Here is a 12,352-nt window from a genome sequence, read left to right on the forward strand (position 1 = left end):
GCGGGAAGTGTGCGATTGCGGCAGCGCAATGTTATGCCTCTATGGCGTTGATTAAGCTGGCGTTCCTGCGTGATTTCGATAAAGCGAAAAACAATTAAAAGTGAATATATTAGCTTCTAATGCTGGCTTGCGAGGTGGATGAATTAAAAAGGCGACAACCTTTATGACGAGCGCTAATTGCCGGCGTATCAAACGCAGTTAAGAGCCTGAAGATATTTACGTTTCGGGCGATACTCGTCTAGGATAAATTCGCATTAAATGCCCGACGTTTTCACGCTTTGTCAATGTTATACCAAAGGATAACAACCTACAATTTCGTTTATTTGCGGTTTAAGTGAATCGACGCTTGTGCGATAAAGCTTTATTTATTCGATTAACCACCTTCGTGTCTTGAGCATTGTCAAAAATAAAAAAATCATTAATCTGTAATTTAGAATGCAATATACCGTCACTAACAATTAACAGTTGCATCTTATTTTATTTGTTGGTTAGAGGCAAGTGAATTTTACTATTTAACGCGAGGTTGTTTATTTATTACATTTTTTACAGCAATTTGTTTATTTATTGCAGCAAGATGTCAAAGACGTACTATATTAGTTTATATCTGCTCTTTCTTGGTGCTTGTAGTGGCATCTATTCAGACTGGGAGAATAATTGGCAAATTTTGTGTCCAGCTTTGTATCCGAGAGTCTTCACAAGTTTCGCACCAAGTGGTAATTTAACGGGAGGAATTTTTAGAAAGCAGCCGCTACTAACGACGACGAATCGTTGCGTCGCTACCTGCTGCAATCAACAATTATGCCACGTAGCTTTAATGTACAATATGACGTGTTACCATGTGCAATGTACTTCGTCAAAAATGTGTATGCCTCTTTATCGAGCAAAATTAGCTAACGCCAATCCTCCAAGCATGGTACTCGTCAAGCCCGTAGAGGAGGACGAGACTTGGAACGATCTCTTGGAGCAAGAAAATGATATGTCAAAGTACGAATCTTAAGTTCATATTCTTTGTAAGAAAAAACTGTATCGCAAAGTATAGTTCCCCTCTAATGTCGTTAACTTTATAAAGAATCGATATCAAAAGTAAATATGCTAATGGAAGTCAAATTTTTTACAATGTACCTTAAAAATACTCAACTAAATACTTGCGCTTTAATCGAATCGACGCTTAATTACCACAAGTATCGTAATACATGCTTTTAATAAAAATTTGCCCTTCAGCCTAATGATGTCGGATGGCAACGAACAGTTTTCATTTTTTGGCGCGAGCAAACGTAGCTGCAGCGGCTTAGAGGATTGCGCTGAAAATGAAGTATGCCTAAAAACTAGTAGTAAGACGTCTAATATTGGATCGTGCGAATGTATACTTGGATATAAAAGAAATCTTGCTGGTACGGATTTACTCGCATTCTCGTTGTATAAGATTTTTATATAACTTTAAGACCATATTGTTTAAAAATATTTTAGGAATTTGCAGCTCTTATCGAGATCTTCAAAATCTTGATCTAGCAATAACACCGGATATCAACGAACCTCGCATTGCTAAGGAGTCGCACACCTCGGTCAAGCCGCCGGTGAAGCAAATATTTGTTAAAACAGTATCTAAGGAAGTGCGTTTACCGGAAAACGGGGTGACATTATCAGCTTTCACAGTGCCAGCGGAGGATCAAGTGAACGGGCATTATAATTACGCGTGGACGCTATTGAGTCAACCAGAAGCACACACTGGTACAATGACGGATCAAAATGAAATGACTGTTAAATTGAGTAATTTGTCGGAGGGCCTGTATAAATTCAAAGTGACCGTGAACGGAGAAAATAGTTATGGAGAAGCCTACGCAAACGTCACCCTACTACCTCGTAAGTTGTCCTTTACATCGATGGAACAGTCTTGAAATTCAATTCATAAATAATCGTCTCTCCCCTTAAGCTAAGCGAATAAATCAAGCACCAATTCCTATAATATCGCCGTCCGCTCAAATTGTAAAGTTACCAAATACCGGAGCTGTATTGGATGGTTCGGCTAGTAAGGACGATGATAAAATAATTTCCTATCGCTGGGAATTACAGCAGGGCCCTATCGGATATCAGCCAAGACTCGTTGATACACCGACGCTTCAGTTAGATAATCTTATTGCTGGAAATTACACTTTCAAGTGCGTTAAATTTATTATATAACCGTATTGCTTGTAATTATTACTTCCTTGTTTGCGCAGATCTAATATATTATACTAATGTTCAAACGGTAATTAACTTATTTTTCAATTTAGCGTCAATTTAATGTCTATTTATTTGTCAAATCGATAAAAACATCTACAACCATATTGATTCGTAGATACTGAATCGCTTCAGTAGACTTAATATACTGGAAAAAAATTTTTAACAAACAATGTATGTACACTAATGTATGCATATGTATGTATGTATGCATGCATGTGTGTATGTGTATATATATATATATATATATATATATATATATATGGATTATCGTCGTCTGCTTTAACCTCATTAGAAATGCAAAAATGGAATCGAGACTTCATTCGTCGTCCCTACTCTCATATATAAACAATTTTTTCAGACTAACCGTTGAGGATTCGAATCGCGTGACAAACTTTACAACGGCCAATATAACAGTTTTAAAAATAACCGATTATCCACCAAGTGCCAATGCCGGCCAAGACGTAATAATTTACTTGCCTCAAAATACTCTATCTCTTAACGGCAACTTAAGCACGGACGATCGAGGTATCGTCGGATGGGAATGGACGAAAAGTCCATTCGACGAGAACAAAGCCGTTGACATGCAAAACACACGAACACCGTATTTACAACTTTCAAATTTAGAAGAAGGGATGTACACTTTTGTGCTTAAAGTTATCGACGATGCGGAACAATTTTCAACCTCGGCGGTGCACGTATTCGTAAAACCAGCCACCAACATGCCGCCTAAAGGTTCCTAAAAACCAAACTTCACTCCTCGTTTATTAAATGTCGCGCAACATCGTTTCCAATAACAAATTGCGATAATTTTGTAGCCGACGCTGGAGATGACATTACGATTGCCCTGCCACAAACCGAGGCCATTCTCAATGGTTCAAGAAGCAAAGACGACTTTAAAATCGTTTTTTATTATTGGGAGGAAATCGAGGGTCCTAGTACAGTAGTTTTCACATCGGCCAATAAGTCCGTTACTAACGTCACCAGATTAACGAAAGGTGATTATTCGTTCAAGTTGACCGTTACGGATGACAATGGCAACAAGGACTCGGATCTTATGAAACTTAAAGTCACACAGAGTAAGTTGTTACAAGGTTCATCCGATCACGCTCTAATAGCGTATAAATGTCATAATAAATTCGTTAAGTTGATAAGGCATCGATTAATTTACAGACAAAAATGCACCGCCAAGGGCGAACGCCGGTGGCGATTTTACCGCAATCGCGCCCGTAAATGCTCTTATAATCAACGGTTCGCAATCGACTGATGATTTAAAAATTAAAGAATGGCTGTGGACTAGAGACTCGACGAGCTTGGCAATCGGCAACATTATCGAAGCTAGTGACAAGTCGCCAATCTTAATGGTAATTGTATTTATAAGGAAAATTGCACATCCCATTCAGTCAATTCGTTAAAATTAAACAATTATTCAACTTTCGTAATTACGAACATTAAACTCTCTCGCATAATTTTAACTCTTGACGCTTACGCATAAATGGCTAATGGTAATTTCGTACGTACAGTAGTATGAATTAGTCTTTTGATTGATTTAGGTGACGGATGTGCTTCCGGGCCGTTATGTCTTTAGGCTAAAAGTTACGGACGATCAAGGATTAAGTAGCGAAGACAGCGTATCGATAATAGTCAAACCGGGTAAGTGTCATTTGTTCTTACGATCATTTTAACGAGATTTCAATATTTATAATTTAAAGCAATATAATGGAACGTTTTCCCTGCAGACGTACAACTACTCAATTTAGTTGAATTAACATTGAATGTCGGAGCGCATTTTTTAACGGAGTCTCAGAAAGACTCGTTATTCGTTAAATTGCAAATGCTACTTCAGGAAGAGGTTTCGATCATCGTTCGAAATATAAAAGCAGAGCCTCGTACGGGCCGAGTTGTCTTAACTTTTTATGTTGAGAGAAAGGATAATAAGTCGACGATGCCAGGCACCGAGGTAGTCGACAAATTGAAGGAAAAACTTGGACAAGACTCCGGGATCTTGCAGTTATCGGTAACGAATGTCGAGACGGCTATTTGTCAAAATAACTGCTCGGGTGAATGAAACATATAATCAAAAGACCGGATATTGCGTGAAAATTTTGTTTGTATAATGTACATTAGTAAATGATTGGCTTTAGGTCATGGAACGTGTAATCAAGAAACCAGGCAATGCCTATGCGAGGCTTTTTGGATGCAAAATCTTATTCAATTGTATTTCCGAAATGGAGATTCCAATTGTGGTAAGTTATTGCCATAAACGTAATCGCTACGAGATAAAATACCTAAAATAGCTGAAATGAGATTGAGAACAAATCATTATTTTATGTAAATTTATTCGATAGATTAGCATTATAAATTGTAAATAATTAAAAATTATGAAAATTAAAAAATTATGAAAATTAATGATTTTACTCATTAAATTCACTATGAAAAATAATAAACACTCTCTTCTCTTCAATTTGTAATATTTTTTTTTTTGTTCTTTTGTTTTTTCTTAGAATGGAGCATATTATACGTAATCATAGCTGTACTCTCTTTGGTGATTTGTTGGATTGGATTTATTTGGGGTTTGTTTTGCTTTTGTCAAAGGATCTGTTATGGCAAACGACGACTTTTGCGCCCAAAAAAGAAACCAACTCGTTATTCCTTATTGAAGCCCGAGACTGAAAATGGAAACACAACATGTAATAACTAAATGCTATTTATTATTATGGAAATTTATTTAATTCTTATAGACACTCGAATCCTCAAAGTATATATTTGAATTTTCAAAGTTTCAGGGCCAAAGTGGTCGAATCAAATGGTTTTATCAGAATCTGATTCAGATTCAGAGGATGTAATGTTTGATAAAAGTAAAGGTAAAAGTAATGGCAATTTAAGGAAGTTTGATCAGAAATTGAAAACAGATGGATTTTGTTGAATTTTCCAACATATTTAGATACTCTTAATAATAATAATAATAATAATAATAATAATAATAATAATGGGGGAATATATTCTGACGATGACTTCTTTTTTTTTCCGAGTATAAAAAAATTTTTATAAAGCGCTAAACGCTTGTTATGACAAAAGAAAAAATTAATGACAAATTAGTTTTACAATTAATGATAAGTATCTCTTATAGAAATACGACTTTTTTTTTTTTTTTTTTTTTGCTAATTCATTAATTCATAACTAAGATGCAGTTGTGATATTTTAAGAATATACTTTTATAATAAAAAACATGAAATTTCAAATTTATTGGTATACTGGTGTTTAAAAAAAAAAAAAAAAAAAAAAAAAAAAAAAAAAACAGCATGTAAATGAATTTGTAAAGGTTCTTTTTTAAACATTTATTTTTGAGACTTTTTAACGCGTTAGCCTATTTATATTAATTTAATTTTATGAAAATTTAATCATTTATAAAATTTTCTATTTTGGGATGCTCAAGTTAATTACAATATTTGTATGAGTAAAATTGAGAAGAGGACTTAAAAGCTTATGCTATTAACGCTTGTCAGGTGCTTGAACATGGGCTATAATTTTTATTTAATTACAAGTAAGTGGTTTAGCAATGTTGATAATAATAAATACAGATCCAAGTGTTTTCAATTGAAAAAATGCTTTGAAGGAAAATGATTTGGTTGTGCATGTACAGTATCTAGGCCATCTTGATAAATGTCTTTATAATAAGAAATTTTGAAATGAAAATACAAGGTAAATATTTATTAACGCACAAGTAAAATATTATTTGACAAGTTTTACAAAATCACTCGTAATTTTTTTAGACTATCGTCAAAATTAAAGGGAAAAGCATCGTAAGCACGTAAGATAGTCCTTTTCAGTGGACAGAATAAAATGAATTGAGTACTAAAGAGACTGCGTTTAAAAATTGTACTTAATGATAATTGTCGAAAGGATCGAAGAGGTCGCAGCACATTTTAAGCACCATTTGTAATATAATTCACAAATTATTAAGAATTTCTTATATTTTAATAATATACTTTCATATAGATATATATATATATATATATATATATATATATATATATATATATATATATATACTGTATTTAAAAACTTTTATTTCAACTTTCTCAAGATAATATTATATTATAAATGATAATATATATATTGACTACGGTAAAGTTTAAAAACATCAAGAAATGAAGGGAAAATTCTTGATTCAATCCAAATGACAATGATAATTATAGTTATTTTCAAATCTGACGGATGCATCATAAATGTTTATACTTTGTTTATACTTTGAAATGTGATGCATTATAATGTGCCTATTTCAGAATAACGTTTTTAATGTCTTTGTAATATGAAACGCTTTGTCTTAGAATGTTAGGATAAATTACATTTCGTTCAAACGCATTGCCAAATAGAATTATCACAACATAAGACTGTGGTATTCCATAAATTAAATGTTATAGAATAATGATGTATTGCATAAAGAATTCCATTATATTTTAAAAAAATGTGTTCTAAAATATATATACATATTGTAAAAAGTATAGTAATAAAATGTCTTTAAGTAATTGAATAGTTTGGTCATTGTATAAAAAATTTTGCATCTAATCACAATTTATTTGGTATTATGATTCTGAAGATTTCTTCGTCAATACAAAATTCTAATTAATTTAAAGATAAAAATAATTTTCTAATATACACTTTTTTTCTTCCTTTCTTTTTTTGCTCCTTTTCTTTCCATTTTTTTGTTTTAAATTTCTGTTTGACTGTCAATCACAGTTAATACACCACTTTCTTGATACTTTTTGCACAATGGATCATTTTCTTTCACAACAAACGATAATACAGCCTTTTGATAATAATCTGGTACAATTTCTATGTTATTAATAACGGTAGAAATCAAATGTGCCTTTTCGCAATGAATACCTGGAAAAGTGGAGAGATTATTTATATATAATTAATTAATGTAGAATTAATAAATATAGTACAAGAAATTTGATATACCTGGTACTTCGTGCATTAAGTATGAAAAATGCACGTGCAAATGATAATAGGATGGTTGATAATGTAAATAAATTCTAAGTTGAGATGATGATAAATTGTACTTTTTCTTAATTACATCCGTCCCCGTATCTCTAATGTTTCTTAATAATGGTAAGTGAGAATCGTTAAGTTCTCTCAAAGATTTAATCCTTTTTTTTGCAAGAACTAATATATCCAACGAGGCTAATGTACCGTCCCATTTTAAATCCGGTAACATTATAAAACCTTTCTCTTTGTCCTTATCCTCGTAAATAATTTTATCGTATTCTGCCTTGTGACTCAAGATGTTATCAACCCACTAGATGGACATAAGATTTTTTATAATAAGTGCCGTATAGGAGGAACTTTTTTTGGCTGGTTCCTCCTTATAAAAATACAATACTTTTTTCTTCTTTTTTTTTTTGTTTTTCGGTCATTTTTTACATACCTGTAGGGAGAAACTATTGGACTCCAAGTAAGGTAGGGTAACACTCTCATAAATCTCATAGGTTTCGTTAACAAGATACAACTCTTTTCTTGAAAATTTGTCCAAATGCTTTTGAGACGCTGGATGAATTATCGTTACATTTAAACCTGTGGGATCGTATAGAAGGAGTTTAATTTTATAATCGGAGCATTGTAAACATTGTGATAAGAGTGTGCGTTAAGGAGATGAAAACGATTTGGGAAAAAGAACAGCAAGATCATTGTTTTGTATAACTGTTTAAAATGTTGTCGCTTCACGAGATTGAGAAATGCAAAAAAGAAAGAAAAAATAAATAAATCTTCTAGATAAGCAAGGGGAATGAAAATTGGTTTTGTCGGGAAAGTGTTGAGAAAAGCCGGTAACACGGAGGAGTGAAGTATCGGATAACTCAAGCATCCCCGAGATGATAAAGTTAAAAAAAAATAACGGGAACATTTAATTGTCGGGTGCGTAAATGTAGGACGAAACGTGATGAGATTAGCGATGATTACATAGTCGGCCGAGGCAAAGAGCCTGAAGAAATTAAATGAACGACTGAGGAATGTGGGGATGTATGGCAATCGTGTGACAACCGCCGCACATAAACATTTTGCCTCGAAGCAGACGTGGGCCAGAGTGGTATCATTGCCTAGTTATTACCGAGTGGTCGTCGACGTAGAGTAGAGTAGGGCAGCAACTATCGAATGGAAACCGTAAGCGCGCCAAGGCTTGATAAACAAAAGAAGAAGCAGCCGAGCGACTGGGACACGAAGATAAAAAGAGAGAGCATAGAGTAAGCAAGTGCCAGTTATTCCCTTACCGTTATGCTCGCGGGTTGGGAAGCACTCGTAATTGCCGTAAACGTCATTGCTGTAGACTTTCCGAATGATGGTGCCCTCGTTGAAGAAGCCCCGTTTAAGGAATATATCGTCCTCGGGGAAGACCTTCTTCTCCATAATGACAATCGCCGGGCTCTCCTGGCCCTTGAACGTCCCCTCGACCATCAACTGCTTCCTCATGCTATTGACGTTGAGTATGCGCGTCATTTGAAAGCTCGAGAGCCTGAGGGCGGTGTCGTGTACGCTGTCCGCGACTTTGGACGCCTCCTCCGGCTCGATAGCCTTCATCTTCTTAGCAAGAGACTCTTCGGTCGCCGCGCCGTCGACACTTTGCTCCGCCATTTTTTCTCATACGGGGCCAATGCGAGAGAAAGCGGCCGTGTTTAAACTTGGCCTGTGCGTTGTCCGGCTGACTTCGCCGTAGCGCCGTTTAATGCCGCCACCGGTAGCCGCCTTCGCCGTCGACCGCAACCTCGACCGAGCGATTCCGACGCTCATGGCCTCGCCACCTGCCGGCGACTCCCGAACTTTCCCGCCCCCGCCACCCACACCATATTTCTAGTATTAGGCTAATTTTTAGTGAGATGCTCGGCCTCGGGATGCTCGCTATTGTCTCTCTCTCTCTCTCTCTCTCTATCTATCTATCTCTCTATCTCTATCTCTCTCTCCAATTTGTGCAGGAACCACGGCTTCGCGCCTCATCCGGGCCTTATTCTTATATATTGTGCGATCATATTAGAGCTTTCGCTTGCTGCCGCTAGGTGGTGAAGCTTGAATAATCGCGCGCGTCAACACAACATTCGAAATATCGAAGCTAACGAGAGCTTCGACTTTCTCTACTTCCCATTATATTGTCCTTCCTCGTACGACGATAATAAACGTTATTTTCGCTCCAACCAGTGTCCGAGCGTCGTTAACTTCGTTAAAATTACCATATTTCCATATTTTAGTCGTCCCTACAAAAATCAAATCATTATGCGCGCAATTCAATGTTGTATGAAAAAGAACACTTTAGCGGTTCGTAAATCGCCACTTTGCCGTGGAGTCATTAGCCGATAAACTAAAGGATAGTAATTTATTTTTATGAATGATAACAAGCCGATTGATGATACTTTGATTGAAATGTCATTCGAATTTTAATCGAATTCACAAACGATTGGAAAAAGTCCTTTCCTTAAAGAATAATTACTACCTTATCGCAATTACAAAATTGAATATTATAGTCCATACGTACAAGATTACTTTTACTTTAAATATTTTATATATGCGCGCGTGCGTGTTCATATGCTTGCGAGAAAAGTTTTAAACGTATTATTTGAAAAATGTAACTCTTCGAATAGTCTTACTTTAAAGTTATGATAAATTAGGCATCGTATGTAGGCTAAAATTTCAGAAAAATGCATAATAGTTCATTAGATTGTTGAACTTTCCTTTGTGATAAGAATATTAAAAATTGTGTGCTGTACCGCTGTAAGCGATGAAAGTGATAATATGTTCATTGTATAAGGTATTTAAGTACCTACGTTGGACATGTATGTAACGATTGATGGTAAATCATTTGACAAATAAAAATAAAGAAAATCGACGCCACATAGATTATCAATAAGTTGAACAATAATATTTAAAAAATTAAAAGGCTCGTCAATTTCCATGGAAAATGAAGCGATTAATGGCACGTACGAGGAAAGGTAAATCTCACGATTTATGATGCTCTGGATCCTTTCACTATACAAATTACTATAAAATTATAATTAGATAATAAAAATTACTATAAAACTTGATTAACTGTACATAAACTAAAATACTACAAACTGATAAACTTATGTTAAATATATATTTTGTCGGAGAATTAAAAAATCATATACGAAGGCGAATAGTTTTTAGTAAGAAATTAGTACGAAAATATTTTATAACCGCTACATATTTAAAAACTTTGTGAGAAAATCTTATTACCAGTCTCATATTTTAAATTAAAACGTTCTTAGCGATAAATATTCGTATTCCTTACGTAATTGCACAAAAATAATTTATTCAATATATCGATGGTCATATTCAAAATCCAATTAAGAAAATAACAAATTGTCCTCTTCATCTCTATTTTTTAATGCTAATACTTTAAATGTCCATTTTCATTATAAATTAAATAAGGATATCAATTTAAATAATAATAATTATAAAATAAATGTTTCATAATTGCAATAGTTTAAGATTGTTAGTGAATTTTATTTTTGTATAAATAGACACAAAAATTATTGATGTATTTTCCGATGTTGTATTTCTAAATTATCTAAATAAATCAATTATTCGTTCCTTATATAAAAATATTATTTTAGTTTCAATTTCGTTAGAGATCTAATTTATCTACGTTATGGGTTTTTTTTTTTTTTTTTTTTTTTTTTTTTTTTTTTTTTTTTTGTTTGTTAAATATAATGATTCCTAAGTCCTAATATTCATAAATTTTTTATATTTATAGCATATTAAATCGTAACAAAAAAAATACTCGAGTACATTGTATAAACTGACAAAAATATAGAATTGCGATATTGTCTATTGCGATATATTCTATTACAGATTGAATATTAAAAACTAATGGATAAAAATATACAGTTTATGAAATAATTGTTAAAAAGAAAAAGAAAAAAAATTAAAAAGCAATTCTCACACGTTTCTAATAAAACATCAGACTTTCATTCTCAAGTGAAGTAATTTTATTGTACAAAGAATCATATACACATTTCAATGTTATTTTAAAATATAAAAGAAATTTTCATTTTATAAAATAAAATTCAGTATTAATTGAAAACATTTTAAAGCAATAGATTAATTGGTTATGCTGAGCGTACACATTAAGAGTTGCATAAATTAAAATAAATTTATTAATCCTAAGCATTAATTATTCATCATTTGATCGGCAAATCAGTCTATAAACAATGCATCAGTTGTTACACACTCATTTAATTTAATGAAATATCTTTTTTAGATGGACAAAATATAAATATCACTGTTAAGAAAAAGGAACATTTAGATGCGGGTTGTATATTCATTTTTCAAACCACCAAGTAGCTGCTATTATTCGAGAAAGGTAGTTAATAGCCATATATATTTATATATATATATATATATATATATATATATATTACAGATGTTTCAACATACAAATTGTTAATTTAATTTTTTTTCTTTAACTTTGTTTTGTTAATAAATTTGTTGATTTGAGATTTGTGAATTATAGATTGGATATCTAGAATCATCATAAAAGTCGGTTAGGACAGATAAAGTATACCCAAACATTATAAGTCTCTTTTCTTTTTTTACTTTTTTTAATTCAAAAGTATCATTAACATTGTAATTAATTAACAGTATTAAACACATAAAAAATTTATTAAAATGATTTTTAATCGTTCGAAGATAAGAATTGAAAATATGCAAATCACATAATAGACACATTTTTATATTAATGACATTAATGACGACCTGGTAATTTAGTACTAACATTATGTATGTATATATATATATATATATATATTTATTTATTTATTTAAATATATGAATGTTTTTAAATATTTTATTCATATATTTTTTTAATAAAATATGTTAATTTTTAGATTTGAGTTTATTGATTGTTTCATTTATTTCTAAAAGAGTGGTCACTTTCAAAATTATAACCATACAATAATATTTAATATTCACAAGTTATTTGCCAAACTTGTGTATATAGGTAATTTATAATTCACATGGCTACTCTCGTAAAATTAGATATTATGTGTACGTGTATATGTGTGTGTGTGTGTGTGTGTGTGTGTATGCATATATATATATATATATATATATATACGTAGCAACTCTG

General features: G+C 32.6%; 2 protein-coding genes across 2 annotated transcripts; one reads left to right on the forward strand and one right to left on the reverse strand.

Moving 5' to 3' along the window:
- Positions 1-574: 574 nt before the first annotated feature.
- On the forward strand, positions 575-5,160 carry LOC105364355 (dyslexia-associated protein KIAA0319). Its single transcript, XM_011502262.1, has 12 exons — positions 575-984; positions 1,222-1,391; positions 1,468-1,860; positions 1,931-2,156; positions 2,579-2,952; positions 3,036-3,296; positions 3,391-3,581; positions 3,771-3,870; positions 3,957-4,277; positions 4,362-4,463; positions 4,722-4,907; positions 5,004-5,160. Exons 1-12 carry the CDS (start codon positions 575-577, stop codon positions 5,141-5,143), a joined length of 2,874 nt encoding a protein of 957 aa, XP_011500564.1. The 3' UTR covers positions 5,144-5,160.
- A 1,766-nt stretch (positions 5,161-6,926) lies between these two features.
- On the reverse strand, positions 6,927-8,983 carry Dcps (Decapping enzyme, scavenger). Its single transcript, XM_011502263.1, has 4 exons — positions 8,487-8,983; positions 7,649-7,794; positions 7,183-7,519; positions 6,927-7,104 (listed from the first exon to the last, which is right to left on the reverse strand). The coding sequence occupies exons 1-4, from the start codon at positions 8,845-8,847 to the stop codon at positions 6,929-6,931; spliced, it is 1,020 nt and encodes a 339-aa protein (XP_011500565.1). The 5' UTR covers positions 8,848-8,983; the 3' UTR covers positions 6,927-6,928.
- Positions 8,984-12,352: the final 3,369 nt, after the last annotated feature.

This window comes from Ceratosolen solmsi, unplaced genomic scaffold (genome assembly GCF_000503995.2).
Source record: "Ceratosolen solmsi marchali unplaced genomic scaffold, CerSol_1.0 scaffold31, whole genome shotgun sequence".
In the NCBI taxonomy this organism is placed as follows: domain Eukaryota; kingdom Metazoa; phylum Arthropoda; class Insecta; order Hymenoptera; family Agaonidae; genus Ceratosolen; species Ceratosolen solmsi.